This window comes from Drosophila melanogaster, chromosome 2L (genome assembly GCF_000001215.4).
Source record: "Drosophila melanogaster chromosome 2L".
Taxonomy (NCBI): Eukaryota; Metazoa; Arthropoda; class Insecta; order Diptera; family Drosophilidae; genus Drosophila; species Drosophila melanogaster.
Genome location: NT_033779.5, coordinates 14,062,086 through 14,079,371, shown reverse-complemented (window position 1 = coordinate 14,079,371; position 17,286 = coordinate 14,062,086). Strand labels below are relative to the sequence as shown.

Below are 17,286 nucleotides of genomic sequence, written 5' to 3'. Positions count from 1 at the left end.
ACTCCAAGATTACCAAAGGGATTACCAGCGACACAGACTGCGAACAAAATGCCTTGGCAGCGTATTTAAAAATGACCTAGCTACTTTGGGCCTGCCACCCGAAGTTCCCAAGCTCCTTTCCACAAACAGTTTACCTCTTATGTCTGGGAGCACTTGGCCAACTCAAAATAATTTGCATAAGCTGGTGGAGAAAAAACCCGCAAATGCGGATAGAAAATAAGGAATGGCCGAAAGGGGGAAACGGAAAACAAAAAGCCGGCGAAAAACTTTTGAAAACTCCCGAAAAATTACGCACAGAAAAATAAAACAAAACGAGAACAGGATATAAAAGAGAGCGGAGTTGGCAAATGAAACCCAAATTTGTTGCAAACATTTTTCTTTTGCACTTTTGTGGCCAGTGTTGAGTTGAAAACTTTCTGTGTCTGCAAAAGGCACTAATTCGCAGTGCATGTATGTAAGTGCGAGAATGCAGAAGTATTTGTCTTTTAATTTCTTAATTGGTTCTGCTGCACGGCTCTAACAGACAGCTAAAGAGCAATGGCTCCATCCCTTTACTTATCTATTCAGCTGGCTCGAAGTTTTCCCGGACTGCGGAAAGCCTGAAAAATGAGGGTGTGGCTGGATTTTCAGCTCTCATGGTTTTCAATAGCATGCTGCACTTTGCCCATTGACTGCAAATGTATTTTGACTTTTCTTCACTGAAATCTTTCGTCTTTTGTGCTCTAATTGATTTAGTCAAGTTGAATCTCTCCTCTAATTAAAGCATACTGCCCATTTAGCCATTTTTAATTTAAGTTAATCTAAATCCGAACTTCACTATTAAACGGGGTTTTAATTGCTGAAATTCTGTTCTTAGAAGGACTTCTAATATAAAGTAAAGTAATTTTTAATTAATAAAGTAATTTTTTTATGTCATAGAAAAGCGTTTCAAACGAAGGCCTTACTTTGGTCTTGGATAAAATAAAAATAACAAGCGGAATTTACGTTACATATTTCTTTTAAAAATATCTTTCGTTATATAGAGTATGTAAAGATTTTGTTTTAGCTCTCCAAGATTTCCTCATGTATATAATTGTTAGACAAAATGCAAAAAGTTTTCCAGCTATCTTAATAGCTGTCTCAGTATAAGTTATAAGTAAGCGATTCTATTCAGCATTCAGTTAGTTTCATATCGTTACGCTATCCGCATGCCTTTATCAGCGATCAAGAAAAAGATTCAAATATTCCGGGAAATAAATAAAGTCTAAAGTAAATGCATTCAGGGGCCGGGCCTTACCTCTTTATCAGGTTTATAACTTATTGGGGCCTGCACTTGGAGTAGCATAAATGGACTCTTATGAGCTCGAATTATGCTAATCCAAGCAGGCTTCTTACACTGAGTGTAAACGAAATGTTTACGCGGCTATTTCGGACTTAAAAGTTAAAGCGCCCAAAGAATTTTTGCGATAGTTTTGTTTGTTGGAGTTTTGTTTTGAAAGTTGAGTGAGTGGGAGAACACTGGATAAGCGTGTGATTTTGGGTGGAGTACGAAAGTATTTGAGTACGAGTAATTGGGTGGGATAACAACAGGGTTCATCGAGTGCCTTACTTAATTCCGTATTCATTGACCTCGAATTTGAATGAATTAACCATAGAAAAGTTTAAAAAAAAAGCAGTGATGTAAACCTTCTCATCCCTAAATGATTGAAAGCTGCTTTCAATCACGTATTGATGAGCAACACAGTCGTAGTTTCGAACGGAACGAGTTCGGAACTTTAGTTCGCAGCTTGAACCCTGCTCAAGAGTGAAAGAGAGTAAGTAAGAGATAGATAGAGAGCGAGTACTGCTGAAGTGTACTGGTGTGTGTGTGTGTATCTCTGTGTGTTTTTTTTGCACACGAAAGTATGCGATAAATCAGCCGCAAGGCCAAAACTCCGCGAGGGAGCAACAGCAGCGAGTCCTTAGCACTTGGCCAATGTCCTTTCGCTGGCATGGAGTGTTAACTTCCACTTCCACCTCCACACACACACTGGAATCGGGAGCATTGCGGAGTAACATAGTATCTCAATTCTTTTATGATTCTTTCTGCCTGAAGAACGGGATAGAGAGACCGCCTGCTCAGAGTCTGAGTTTGGGTGTCGAAGTATGTAGAGAGAGGAAGGTGGTCGCTCCAGGACGACGTTGGCTTACTCACCCAGTAGTTCCCACTCGCCGTTGAGCACGTAACTGCTGATATCACCGCCAGTTTCATCTTGTAATTGTAAATCCAGCTTTTTATACGATATTCGGGGAGAGGGTATAGAATAATGTAAATATCTCACTCGCATTATCAGATCAATGCAGAAAAACGAACTAAGGGAAAATCATACGGCATAAATACACTCGATTCGAATCGGTCAAGCATAACAACTACGAGTTCTTTTCAGTAAGTTAAGTACTTCCTGGTTGCCCTGCTTGCATGGGTGACTGAACCAAACCTGGAATCCGTCGTAGGTCCAACTGCCGAACTTCATCTCGCACCGCTGGTCATCGAAGGGGAACCACGTGATGTCGATCTTGCACGTCGACTTGAAGATCCCCGGCGGAACGTATAGACACGAGCCGTTGTTCCGCACCACCACGTTCGTCTGGTAGGTGCCATCAAATCCCTCATCCGCACTGTTGTACATCAGCACGTCCGGCTTCCAGATGCGATGCGGCGGTATTCGCAGATCCTTAACTCCGCCATAGTCGGAGGTGTTCCAGCGGAGATTCATGTCGTTCCACTCCAGTTTTAACCACACATTAGTGACTAGCAATTGATTTTTCTCGTCCTGCCGGAAGGAAAGAAAAAGAACGGAATCCCCCAACAGGAAGTTAATTACACACGTCGCACGGAATTATGTTTTATTAATTAACGCGTAAAAATCGCGGCTACGTATGATGTATTCATAGTGCACAAAGTTCGACTGAGAATTCGCACTGGCCGTTTTTTTTTTGTATAAAGTATTTCCTGCCGCAACGGATGCCAGCTGCGGTGGGATTTGGACGGCAGCTCACTCACGTGCGGCAAAAATGGCAATTGAAAAAGCGGATACATTCGCAGCGAGTTGCTTGCACAACCAGCTGCGAGCTGTATTCCTTTCATTTCACTTAAAAGATTAAAACATTAAGCCATGCTTGGTTACATTTTACCACTTTTTCTTTAATTAATTAATCGGTGAATGTAGCGTTTCTTAGCGACTCCGTGATATGAGCTCTGTCATAAATATTTTAAAGTATTGTGTTGTGTTTTAAGTGATGCGAATAATATGGAATCATAAAATTTTCTAGTATGAAATGTTAATAGTGTTGCTTTTTAATAATTAAGCATAAAAATCAAAAATTGCATCTATACTTTAAGCGAACTTTAATCAAGATAGCTGCATTTTTTAAATACTTCGCAGCCAACTTTCCCAAGGGATGTGACCCAATAACCGAATCCGCGCGTTACAAAGAAACCAGACACCGAATCCGCCGCTGCTGCGGCAGCTGCTCCTAAAAAATGCAACTGCTGCGCACAGGGCGTATGTGTAATTTACAATTAAATGCCTGAAATATTCATGGCTCACTCGCTGGTCGCTGTTGCTCACAGGAAGCAACAAAAAAGGAAGAGTAACGAGACCGAAGCACAGAGGAAAACTGAAAACAACTGGCGGAACCCAAATCTCTGCTGCCTAACTAACAGAGCGAGGGCCAAGGACCACAGGGATCGGAATGGGCATCGGATGGGGGACACAAGGATTCGGGATGAGCACTCCGCGTTGCTCGAATGTTTTGTCCGAGCAATTTCCCATAGTCAGTGTGCAAGTGCAATCACAAAATGGGCTCAAATATGCGACAGGAATGCGGTGCAGATGAAATGGAGCCGCTCGCCCCAGCGGAGATCCAAATACCCAACCCGCAAGCGGTTTCCAACCAGCATGCTGCCAATATGTTTTCCGACCAAATCGGATTGGATGACGGGGATGGTGGGAGCGAGGTGGAGCGAGGGGATGGCGGGATGAAAGCCAACAGACCAACAAAATCGAAGCTTGCGGCAAATATAACGTTGTAAAGGAGCGACGTGGCAGGACTTGGTAATATTGCGGGCATAACGAAGTCCAAAAGCAAACATGCAACGTGTCCCTGTGTCCATGTGTGTGTGTGTGTGCGTGTGTGTGTGAGCCTGGCTTAATATAGCCATTACATTATTGCACTTGACTGCAGCAGAGTCCATTTCGGCCAGCCACCTATCGCCCATTCACATGGGCAAAAAACATCCCTTCCTCCTGCATACTTATAATTTGCAGTGTACTTTGCGACTGCGACCGCAGCAGACAAACAAATGCCTGACGCTAAAAAGTATGCCATGGTTTTTGCGAGGACGAAAGTGGTTGGATAAAGAGGGGAGCGGGCAGGGAGCTAAAGGCTCGACTGCGACCTAATAAAATTCCGTTTTACAAATTGAGTTTCTGATGACGCTCCATAATTTTCACGGCTTACACATTGAGTGCGATTTTCGTTTGACGCCACTAGGATAATTCATTTAGCTGGCCACGTAAACGTAATGGAATATCCCTAGGTTCTCTTATTTCCAGGCTTATGTGGACCTGCTCTTATTTAAATTCATTCATTTACTTAATTTCAGTAGGAACTGCCTGCTTTTGACAGGACATTGCCTTTCGGGATATATATTCCAACTGCAGTTGTCGGAGCAACTCCTATTTGCAACCCATCCAATTTAAATTTTGAATGCGCATGTTCATTTGGAGTAAAAGCGGTGCACACAATTATAAAACTAACAACCGCAAAACGTGAGAGCGCGAAAAATATAATTAAAAACGCAAACAAAACGGGAGCTGAAATGAGAAAACTGAAAACATATATATGTATATCTTAAATAGAGTTTTGCTTGTCAGAACCGTGATACGAACAAAAATTATTTATGACACGGCTTAAAGCACTGAAACTAGCGTAAATTTAAAAAGAAACCAAGATTCTTGAACATATCTCATAAACTTAACAAAGTTAGCTTAAAAATCTACACTGTACTGTGTATCTTTGGCTGGAGCTCTCAATTGCTTTTGATGCATCCTTAAGGGAAAAAGGACATGTTTTTGAAGCATCTGTGCAGTTTTTTGTATGGTTCCTAGTGCAGCAGCCTCACAAGAAAAGCCCATGTATAAATGAAGCTTATTCGCATTCAAATAGTGTGCGTGTATGTATGAATGTGTATGGGCTTTTGTATGTCTACTAAGGGAGGCGAGGAAAAATATATAAATAAATGGCGGCTACGGGCGGCAGTTGTTGAATTTTAAATGAGCAAAAAAGCAAACGGCAAAATTATTACAGCCCAGAGTTTTTATTTCCCCCTCCACTCTATTTTTTGCACAGCCTTCGGCCGGGCCAAAGACAAGTTTTGGTATGCGGAAATTTGCATATGCGCGCCGCAAATACATATTCTCGCAAAGCACTCACACACACGCAGAGGCGGTTCATTGACATGGCAGGCCAACAACGTTCGGGGAATTTAAAAAAAAAAAAAAAAACAGTAAGCCAACTCGAAGCCGACTGAAAGTGTAGCATAAAACGCGTCGCTCGCTCTCCACGCACACCACCATGCATGCGCACACATACAAGCGCAAGCCTAGTTTCTCATTGTGTCCTGTATGCATAAAAAATGGCTGGCCCATCTCGACTTCATTACTCATTTTCCGCTGATATCCGTTGATATGCACCCCACTCCTTTCGTCGTCCTGCGTCTACTTAATCACTTCCTCCGTTCCGCCCCTGCCCGCCACGCCCCCGACACGCCACCATATCCTTGGTCTGCGTCTTGGCCCTTATCTAGGCCCCTTTTTACCGCCACTGTCTTTCTCCCACTGATGCCAATTAATCTGCGCCTCGCTTTGTCTGCTCCTTTTTAATTAATGCGCCTGGGAGTTGTTTTATTTGTACTTTCACCGCCTTTCGCCAGCCCTTAATTTCACCTCCTTGTTCTGCCTGCTCTGGCTTGGCTTGCCTTGCCCTGAAAGTCAACTTCTTTTTGTATCCTGTTTTGCCCTGGCCTGTTTTTCACTTTCTTTTTTCATTTGTCTTTTGCCGAGCATAGTTCTCAATAATCCCCTCTCCATTTGTCATGCTGGCTGATTGTGCTGAACGGCGAAAGCATGCTTATTGGCTTACTCGCAGCCTTGTTTCCAATTTGACTTACTTAAGAAAGGATACGATTTTTCGGCATTGGTGGAATTCCTGCAAACTATGCATTACTCTTTTTGAATTCATAGGGCTCTCAATAAAAATCGAGTGCCTTAAGATCGCGAAGATGTTACTTCTTTAATTTAATTAAAAAACCTGTTTCATGTCTTCCATTGAATGTTGCATTTTAAAATCGTTAAGTGGTTTATGGTTCTGCATATTTACTTAAATACCCACCCACCATTCAATGCATTTCGGCATGGAGATGCCTTTCACTCGGCGCATTTAATTAAAAAACACTTCAATATTCATTTCTTCCGCTGGAAAAATAATTGGAACTGATTTTAACAGTGCTCTTTTATTTTATTTGGGGTAACAAGAGCGATCCTTGGGCCTTCCAAAATGCAATTAAATTGCACTGTTTGTATAATTCCGCGGAGTTAACTGTTCTCCCTTGAGTAAACACACTCGAATGTTCATAGTGAAAAGTGTTTAAAGGATATTTAAAAAAAAAGTGAAGTGTAGTCATACATATGTGTGGGTCGTTTTAAAGTGCCTTTTTCATCAGAAAATTTATTTTTTAAACTGCTTAAATGTTCGGTGCTCTTACGTCTGTTACTTAATGTAGAGAAATCCTCAATTTATAACAATTAAATTGAAAAGCACAGCTCAAGTACAGTTGCGTTAGCAGGGGGTCAAAGTGCTGTCCCAATTCCTGCTTAACACATACCCTCACAAGCCACAAGCCATTAAGTCGTCCTCCTCTGGACGGGACAGCCATCCTACCATCCTTTACATCTATTTATGTGTGCCTGTGACGTTGTGCTCATTTGACAAAATCGTATCTGCACAGACGAACGGGAAAGGGAACGGCTTGGAGAAGGATGCTCAGGACACACAGGCACATGGATCACCGTCTCAGTCACTTGCACAGGGAACAACATCAATCAAAGTGAAAGTGAGTGGAGTCGCCCCATACTCAGCGCTCAAAAAATTCCCATCCCAGCCGAAAATGCATTGAAAGCATTTGCGAAAGTATGCCAAGCATGTCCATAACCATCTATGCACATGGAAAACCTGCATATGCTGTTTATGCCGATGGAAAACTCGCAGACCAGCAACGTGCAACCAGCGAGCATTGATGGCCAGTATGTTGCCACGTTGGGCCAGGAATAGAAAACCGCTGGCAAGTGTTGCACGAAAGGTATTCTAATTTCGTTGCACACACAGCGGAGCGCATAACAAAGGGAAAGCTCTTCCGCACACTTATAGAAACTCATGACTGTGGGGAAATGCAATTTGCAGCGTCAAAATTGCCGACAGGAAGTGAGAAGGTAAGACGGTGAGGTAAATGGCATTGTCCTTTCCCCCGAGGACAGGTGACCTCCGGGAAAAGCAATTATGACCTGTGCTTTACATAAATCAAATGGGCATGAGAACCATATTACACCGAAAGGACTGCCATTGTTTGCATGGGCGTGTGATTAGAGTCCTTCGGAGAGCCAGCTGGCGAAGGAGCTGTTGACATTGCCTGATAAGTGAAATTGATGAAAGTATGAAAGTGGGTGAAGCGACCACAGTGTATCCATTTATCCCTTTGTTCCTTGCCACACCGAGTGCAGCACTTTCCATTGCAATCTGGCGTCGGTGTTGTTGCTGCAAAATCCCTACCAGGTGCTTAATCTTTAAATTGCTCGGATGCCCAGCTGGAGAAGGTAAAAAAAAAAAAAGAAATATGCAAATGCCAGTGCAGCCACTGCATTTAACAGTTAAAATATTGCCACCGACGAAAGCTGGCGTATCCTCGGCGGACAACTAATGGTCCTGCCCGACCTGCAACTGGCAGAAAAATCGTTTACTTGACACAAAAAGTGCTCTACTTATGGCGAAAATGTATTTTTTACCATTCAACGCAATTCTCTGTGGTACGATTGATTGAACAGATGGCACTTTCCATTTTTGAAATTCATCTTACAATTTAATCTTATTGGTCACGATGAAATAAGCTCTTTAAGATTATCTTTAAAATTGGCTAACCAATTGTTTTCATCGTTTATTTAAGTGAAGAATTTCCAGAAATAAGAGTGAATACGAACTTTCCATGCTTTTTTGATTGCTGGTAACGCATAACGAGAATGCCAATTGAAACGGCGAGTGGCAGGAGAGTAATATCCTTTGCACCATATGCAACTAATTTCCTTACGATTACGATTCCCCGCGAGGCATTAACAACTTTTGATTGCCGTGACATCTAAGCGTGGCACTAACAGTGCGCAATAAAAGTTTGAGTACACCACCACTGGGCTCATAAACCCTAGTTTGGCATCCAAAGGTGGTAACGGCCGTCAATCCCTCTCATTTTACCCGAATGACCCGATTTTGGTTTTTATGCCCGGAGCACCGCGTCGGGCTCCCAGTTCCCAGTAATTGCCGCTTTTCTGCTGCCTTCGCTGCTGGATTTCAACTGCGTTTCGAGTGTGCGTGCTGCAGTTTTTACTGCCACCCAGAAACGGGCTACAAACAACGACCGCCAGCGCATTGTGCCCATTCGTTCTGTTCTTTCAACTTCATTTTGCACCAGCAGCAACTCGCACTTCATTGCTTTGCCCCACGCCCCCACCTCCGCCATTCAGCAGGAACTTCAGAAACACCCCTCGCCTGCCCGCGGGCTTATATGTTTTGGCACAAGGTGTGAAAAGCACATGTGCAAATTTTATTTATTCATTTTATTTGCATGCCAAGTGTGTACGGGTGTATTTTATTGTAAATGCACGGCACGAAATCGGGACTTAAGAGTGTAGATTTTGTGAAGAACTCGGTGCGTGGCAATGTAATTTCAGTTATCAGGATGATCAGTAAGTAGATTTATATAATATACCAATGATATTTTTCCTTTTCGAATTCCAGAAATATTATTTTGTGACCCACTCCTGTTTTCTCTAGGTGTACTCTGCATCACCTTTCACTCTGTTTGCCTTTGTGTGAGTGTATTTGTTTGTATGTGCGACTTTTAGCGCGTCACTGAATGCGCAGTTTTCTAGCGTCTGGAATCGTTTTCGCTTTTACTTTTTCATTTTTATTTTTTTTTTTTTCTGAACCAGCCATATATGCCAGCAGCAACTTTTCTGCGTTGCTGTTTTTGCTTTTCATGCCTCATGTGTGAGTGCCTTTTGTTTGTGCGCTCCATTTTGCTGAATCCCAACTTTATGCGGGACACCGGGCTCTTTGCCTGGCCCAGGATCTGGTCCTGGCTCCGTGGCACTGGCTCCTGGCACCGTGGGGATGGCCAAACAAACAAGCCGCACATACGGACAAATGCAATGCAAATCTAATATGAATTGAGGTTGTCTCACTAACAAAGGCAAACGCCTCGCGTCGCCTTTTCCGACAGTTTGCACCTTATTCGCTCGCCAGTTCTTTCTCTAGATTCCTGCCTGACTTTTCACCCCCATACGCAATTGTAAGTTGGGGCAAAGTTTTCGCAACTGATGAATGCAGAACGAGCTAGCGACCGACCGAACGACAGACAGAGCGACCGCCCAACCAACCAACCAACCTACCGCCCTTTCGAAAGGTGAAAATGAGTCAAACGGCGCACATGCCACATGACGTTGCATGTAATTTGCTCGACACTGCCAGTCAGCCAGGATATGTGTGTGTCCTGTCTGCAAATAGGCCAGAGGAACCTGAGAAGGGATTGCGGGGGCTAGCTGCCATTCAAGGAACACCCAACAGGCAACAGAACGCACACACTCCCATTATCACTTGTGTGTGTGTGTGTGTGCCCTGCTCTCTGGCAAATAATTAAAATTTCACTTTCTTGGCAATTCACTTTTTACCCAAGCACCAAATTGTGTCATCAGGGATTCTTTTTTTCACCTGCCTACTTTAAGGTGCCCATTCAAAAGGAAAAGCAGGAAAAAAACCGGCGAAACCGAAAGTTCCTTGCTGACACAAGGCTGGCGGTAATTAAAACAGGAAATTAAAGGAATGCTTTTAATTTCGTGTTCTTAGTCACAGCGAAATACAGTGTGGTTCTTGAACTTTCAGCTTGCGTTAGTTTTAATATAGTAAATTGCGAAGGAATATGTTGTATCGTTTAAACAGTTGAAAATTCTATATCTATCTATATGTATATAAGTTTTATAAGCTCAACAATATGATATGTTAAATGCATCTACTACTTACCACATCGATAATTTGCATTAAAGTTAAACCAAAGCTTAATTGTAACGGGTCCGATTCATTGAGAACGGGACGTTCTAGTGTATTATAGGGATCCAAAAGATCGTGTAACAGTCTCTTTTCATGATATCCTGCTAGGCAAACTGCAAGTAGATAAAGTTCAGATTAGTGCATACAAGACGATCGACAATGTTGGCTAAGAGTGCTGCAACTGCTTGCTCTTTCGCAGAAGCACCGCAAATCAACATCAATAATTCGGCAAATGGGTTTGCTGGGAGGGGTTTGAGTAAGACAACAACTAAAATTTATTGATTTGCAAAAGTTTACGAGCTTCTGGCTTCTGCAAGTTCGTTTCGCCCGCCTTCTTGGACTTGGCCTGCCGCCTATCGAGGGGGCGGTGTGCAGGACCTGGTTGGGATGCGGGTCCTGCAGTCGGCGTCGGATTGGAAAGGCAACAGAGAAAGGAGTTCGAAAGGATGGCAGAAGAAAAGTTTTTGTGCTCCGCTCTGCCAACACACATATGTCTTTAGCAGTCGCAAACTGTGTGTTTGTATGCAGGGACAAGACCATTGTTCTGTGGCAGGCGAATAACAAAAGGAAACTTTTATTGAGCAAAAGTTTTTCACATACAAATTTTCTTGTTACGTTTTTTCCCCAGCGATAATAGATTGCCTCATCTACACACACACACACACACACGCAAACATACGCACACACACAGTGAAACAAATGCAGGGACGAACATATTCGCATCGTTATCGTGGAATTATTTATGCATGAATGTGGGCAGCAGAAGAAACTACAAAAGAAACTAGATGATGTGGAAGGAGGAATCCTGGCAGCCCGCCTGCTCTTTGCCTCTCAATTTGATAATTTCTTAAGAGTTTTCCTTCAGTTTTTCCCAACACACACTCCCTTTTTTCCCCTGCAGAATCTCTATAAGCAGACAGTAAGTAGCGATAAGTTGCGGATTTATTGAGTTGATTGAGAATGCAGTTCGTGTGGCAACGGCGAAAATAATCTGGGAAATTGCCATTGATTAGGTTCTTGAAAAGTGCATTAATACCAGATTGATGAGCAATGCAGCATACTGAATGTGAAGTGTTCGGTAATTAAATTCTCGAATAATTCAATCTGGTGCTTTTCATTTTCTGCAACGATAGTTGAAATTCTGTTGTACGCAAAAAAAAAACTTTTCACTTTCCACCGAGCTTAGTGCGCTTAACCCAAAAGATTTGCATACGAAATGAACAACGTTTAGAAATTATGCACATGAATTTTTTAGTTTTAATTTGTCTTTAGTCCTGTTCAGGCCCAGTCTTTTAGCTGGTTTTCTTCTGGCCCTGCCACTTTCTCTGCCGTTTTTGCATATTTCATTCGCTTTTCACGCGCTCTCTCTCTTCCTTGTTCATTTAATATTAAAACAAAATGACAAGCCTGCAGGCCAAGAGAAAAGCCGAGAGCAACCAAATGAAGGAAGAACTGCAGCTAACGAGCACAGTACGAGCCAGGCCAACAATGAGTGGGTGTGGGTTGATGGGTTGGTAGGTTGGCAAGTTGGATAGGGCAGCAGTTAGGCCTTTAAGGCAATGCATTGACACCAGCCAACTCGGGGTGTGGGCCTAGAACAAAGCAACCGAGGCTCAGAAGGCACAAAAACAGCAGGACAACAGCGAAAAAAAAGAGGCCAACGTCTGATGAAGTGTCAAAATGAATGTGATAATAAAGCAAATATGAGGGCCTGCCAGCGATCCTGAGTATCGGCCAGCCATTGTGGACTGGCACAAAGGCGACTTTGCCGACTTTTGCGACTTTTGACTGCGACATCACGAGCCGAGACTTTTGTTTCTATTCGCTTTTGTTACCAGACCATCAAAAACATAGATACAACGAGCAGAATGTAAACTATGTGCCTAAAATGTAATCTGAAAAAACAAACGCTAAGTTGGAAAACTAATTAAAGATTAACGAGCCTAAAGTATTTTCAAATGGCCAAACAAGAAGTGGAAAAGCTAAATTTTTTCAATCAAGAAATAACTAACTGAAAATAACTTCAGTAAATAGTAGTTTTCGGTAGCTCGGTAATTAACAACTTTGAGAGCAATATGTACAGTCATTAACTATCCATTTTTGAGTCGTTAACTTTTCGCCAAGTCATCTTTAAATTTGGCTTTCTTCTTCATACACCATTTTCCCTACAGTCTGCGGCCATTTCGAAATGCCTTTTCAATGGCTGCACTTCCGTTTCGCTATTTTCCCTATTTTTTGGTTGATGCCACCGTTGTTGTTGTTATTGTCCGTTGGCAGGCCGCATAAAATTGCAATTTTATTGCAGTGGAGCATGAAAAAGTAATTGCTATTTCACAAAGCCAAACCAAGTCGTTGGCCAGGCAGACAGGGTGAGATGAAGTGCGCGAGGAAGTGCGGCAACAGCTGCAAGGATAGCGGCCTGCAAGGACCTCCAACGCGGCGCACACTCGTGCGGGCCAATTTAATGTGCCAAATAAAAAGCAACCGAAATTGGTTAGAAAATGCAGCTGCCTATGGAACACACGCCGCAACAACAGCCATAATAACGACAGCGAATTTGGCCATTGCTCCTCAGAAACGAAAGTAGGACCGAAAAATAAGAAGTTCGCCTAAAAGGACGTGGCTGTGGGTTGATTTTCAAAAATAACCTTTTCATACCCTGGCATAATGTTGAAAACCATGAGAATAAGGAAATATAATAATTAGGTAAGTGGAATTTATTTATTATATTTTTTGAAAATAACAAACTTGTTAGCTCCTTTCCCTCTTCCTCTCGCATAAGCGCTATGTAAAATCCTGTAATCAGCACTAAGGTTTATCTATTTTTCACGGCTGGGTCCCAGGACCTGAGCTCAGAGTATAGAAATGTCAGAGATATTCTGACTCGCGCTATCCGCTGATATTAAAAATTGAAAGCAAAATGAAAACTGTCGGGGCGCCAAACCACTTAAGCTTCCAAAACCGATACAGGATGCCGTGGGAATGGTGGCGGGGGAGACGAGAGTGATGAAGCTTGATGGCTGTCTCTTCGGAAGGGTGAACACTGTACAGGCAGTCCCAGGGCAGGCCACCTGCTATTGGCTGCGGGGTAGGACGTGGACAAGGATTTGCGCAGGACGATGAAGGGCTTTGGGAAACAAGAAAGAGCTCAGAAGCGAGCATTTTAATAGCGCCAAGGTGACGCTTAACCATTCAAAGCTTAATTTATGCAATAAAAATTCCAGCACTAACACCCGCCCCCTCGGAATACCCCTCAATTCAACCACCCCCCCACACACACACACACATACAGTTGCCCTTAATTGGATGGAGCTTGGGAGCTGGGAAAGCATTTAATTGCTTATGACTTTCTTGTTTTCCTTTTTCCTGTTTCTTTTTTAGGGGCATGGATGGGGCAAAAAGAGTAACCCGAGACAAGAGTAGCCTTAAAAATGGAAACAAATCGATAGATTGCTTTGTAGGGGGAAAAACAGAAGTGGAAACCAGGAGATCAAATAAAATTGTGATCCTTTTAAAGTATTTAAGGGTGTTAAATATCAATACATTTTTAAAATTTCGTATGCTTTTCCTTCTAAAATATAACATCTTAAAGGAATTCAAAGTATTCTGCTACTTTTTTCAAGTAGAAACAGTAACTGGCATTTTCAGAACTCCCCTGACAGCGCCATCAATCAAACTGCCTTGTGTCCACTATTGAAAATTATGAATGCTATCACATTTAATGATTGATTTTAGGCCAGCCAACCCCATACTTTCGCTCCTTCTCACGTTTGATCCTTTGTAAGGCTGACTGGATATGGGTAGGGGATTATTTGTGCCTGGCTGATGGGCTCATCATCTGTTCCAGCTTCGCATGTGTGCGAAGCTCTGCGCCTGGATGGGATCCATAATGCAAATGGCAGGCATGACATTGGGTTTTTCTTTCTTGTACAACCCTTTAGCTAATGATGGAATGGAACTTGTGACATTTATCGTATAGATTGATAGAGCTGAATGGGAGTTGACATTCAACGAAAATTCCTGAATAATGCATGTCGTTGTGGGTGGAAAGAAGTTATAATCAGGCAGGGAATAGTATATTTGCCTATGATGGAAGAAGAATATCTCAAACAACGATAGAAAACCGTTATCAATAAGGTAAACTAAATACACTTCCTTCATGCGTAAACTTAAATTTAATGGTAGCAGTGTACGCTCCCTTGCTGTTGGCCTAAATACAAATTAATGCCATCATCGCATGTTAGCGGCAAAAGACAAGGAATTAAACAATAGGGGGCTGTCAGATGCGAAGAGTCCTGAAGTCTTGAAGCATGCCAAAAGCCTTTCGGTAGCAATAAATGTCATACTTACAGGACATGACCAGGCAACGCAGAAAGGGCACTTGGCTGGCCGACGGGGCGTATGAACGATGTCATAGGGCAAGCGCATACTCGACACACTTATGAATACACTAACAAGTAAAGCCGCACACACTTACAGCTGCTGTAAGCAACGTTGACGTTGTGCAAAGTTTAAATCTGATTAGCGATGGCAGCCAGAAGAAAGGCGGTAGAAACGTGTGGCGAGGAGGATGAGGTTGAGTAGGGGAGGGGAGCAGTACAATATGCCTGGGCGGAAACGGAAGTGCTGCCATAAAATCATAAACATGCACACGCATGTGGGCAAACGGCAATTGTTGTTGAAACTGCTGCTGTTTCTGTTGCTGCCACGGCTGTTGGTGTTGCATGAAACATGAACTCAAAGCCAAAGCGACAGGACAGACACAAAAAACGAAACGGAATAACGACTTCGACTGCAGACACAGAAGTTGGCCCAGCAAACACACACATGGCTTAAATTTATGAATACAGCAAACGAACAGTGGTTCGATGAAATTTAATGCTCTCTTTTACTACACTATAATACAGCGCACTTTTAATGTTAAAATCAACATCGTTTAACAAATTACTTGTAAAACAAATTTCACTGTCAAAATAAATCTGAAATGAATGTAAATATTTGCTATTTCAGAAGTCATCTACTGGTCGTTGATGAGTAATTTTATATAAAATAAATAAATAAAATGACAAAATGAGTTTTAAATTGAATTCACTATTAAAACCTTTTTATTATTAAAACACGGGAATCTAGTTTAATACTGCCTTTTTACCACCTGCACCACCGTTGAACGTGTGTACTTATTTAAGCTTTCATTGCCTGGCACGCCAACCACGACACGCGATTGCGACTTAGTCCGCGGCAGCGTGAAACATTGGCAACACTTTCCATCTTGTGTTTTTGCTGCTCCAGCCCATATGGGCAGCCATTAATAACCCCAATATGTGTAAGTGGCAATGGAGCCATCTCCTTGCCACCATCTTCAGGTGGGGATTCTTTTTTTTCCATTTTATGCCGCTAATGGAACGGCAGGCATTTGAGCTGCTAACCAAACTTAGTCCTTGTCTCGTTGGAATATTGTTGTCGTGGCAAAGAATTTTTAAGCTTTTAGTGCAGCACAGTAAGGACAGAAAAAATGCCATTACACAAGATTTTCGTAGCCCCTTGCCGCAACCACTTGATATGGGAAATTTCTGTGCAGCAAAGCGTTTCAACAAGCATTTGTTGAAAGTATTTATGGCATTGCAACTTTTCGGCACAGCATCAGCCACACATTGTTCGACATGACTTTGCTTTGCTTAGTTTCTGGCAAATAGTTTTTGTGCCGGAAAATGTGGGTCAGCTGAAGCAAGCAATTTAGTATAATTAACCAATAAATACCACACTGTGCGGGAGTTTCATACGATGATACATGCTCAACGCAACCGTTTAAGTTTCGAGGAAGTGCAATTAAAAACTAAAAACTGAAAGCTTCTCAATTACAGACATAAAATGGTTTATCCTTCAATAGGTGCATCCGAGTCAAGACCGTTTATGCAACATGCCCTTTGAAGGACCTCAACTGCGGCCTGCCACGCGTTAGCCACGAACAAGGACTAAGGACTTCTCAAGTGGGGGCGACGGAAGAAAAGAAAGAAAATAACCTTAGGCGCAGACGCCTTCAAGTGGCATAGACCGGTCTGAGATGGCTGTTGTTGCCTCACTTGAGGCTGTCGTAAATGTCACAACTGGCAAACAACAATGACATCAACAAGGGGCAACACAACGACAACTCCGGCCCACAAAATACTCGCATCCCACTCGTGAGTGGTTTTATGTGTCAAAGTGACAATATGTTGCCGGCGTGCATTATGTTGCTGCTGCTGCCACTGCCACAATGCGGCAAACAATGCACCATGTGCGGCAACTGTTGCTTGCTGTCGATGTTGTTGATATTGTTGATGTTGCATGCAGCACTCGAGATAATTTAAATGGCACTCACCTTTAGCAGATAAATTCAAATATATCAATAAAAATATCCATGAGTGTTTATTAAGTCCGTTTAATATTTGCGTGCTGCTGCTGTTGCCGCTGTTGCTGCTGTTGCTGCTGCTACTGCTGCTGCTCCTCAGTTGCGCTGCAAAGCTGCCTAAATAGGAAATGAAGGCGATGGTGCTCGCTGCGATCCTTCTGAACAGTAGCACCGATCGCTGTTGCACGTGAAGTTGCCACTGTTGCAGCGACACGAGCAGCACCTGCAGCACATGCAACACCCAGGCGAATGTGGCCGTGGATACTCTATCATGTCTCGATATCGGAATACTGAACTCATTGTCGCTGGCTCGACATTGCATGTAGGTGGCTGTCGGACAGCTGGTTATTGCTGCTGGTGTGCTGTAGGTGTCCGTGGATTTGCGCGTTTTGAAGGGAGGCATGCTAAGTTGCTGTTGTTTCTGCAATTGTAAGAAGACCAAATTCAAGTGCTGAGGGTGCAATTATTTTCTAAATTTCTATATATTTAGTTAAATATGATGTTAT

General features: G+C 42.7%; 1 protein-coding gene across 4 annotated transcripts in view; it reads right to left on the bottom strand.

Moving 5' to 3' along the window:
* The window catches only part of nAChRalpha5 (nicotinic Acetylcholine Receptor alpha5), a 54,232-nt gene that overhangs the window by 15,030 nt on the left and 21,916 nt on the right, over nucleotides 1-17,286 (bottom strand). For all 4 annotated transcript variants that reach the window (NM_205985.3, NM_001370005.1, NM_001259098.3 and 1 more), the window contains exons 4-7: nucleotides 16,751-17,201; nucleotides 10,366-10,505; nucleotides 2,457-2,792; nucleotides 2,174-2,249 (exon numbers count right to left, since the gene is read on the bottom strand). In NM_205985.3, the coding sequence (NP_995707.2) occupies nucleotides 2,174-2,249; nucleotides 2,457-2,792; nucleotides 10,366-10,505; nucleotides 16,751-17,201 (1,003 nt within the window). The remainder of the gene's footprint in view (nucleotides 1-2,173; nucleotides 2,250-2,456; nucleotides 2,793-10,365; nucleotides 10,506-16,750; nucleotides 17,202-17,286) is intronic.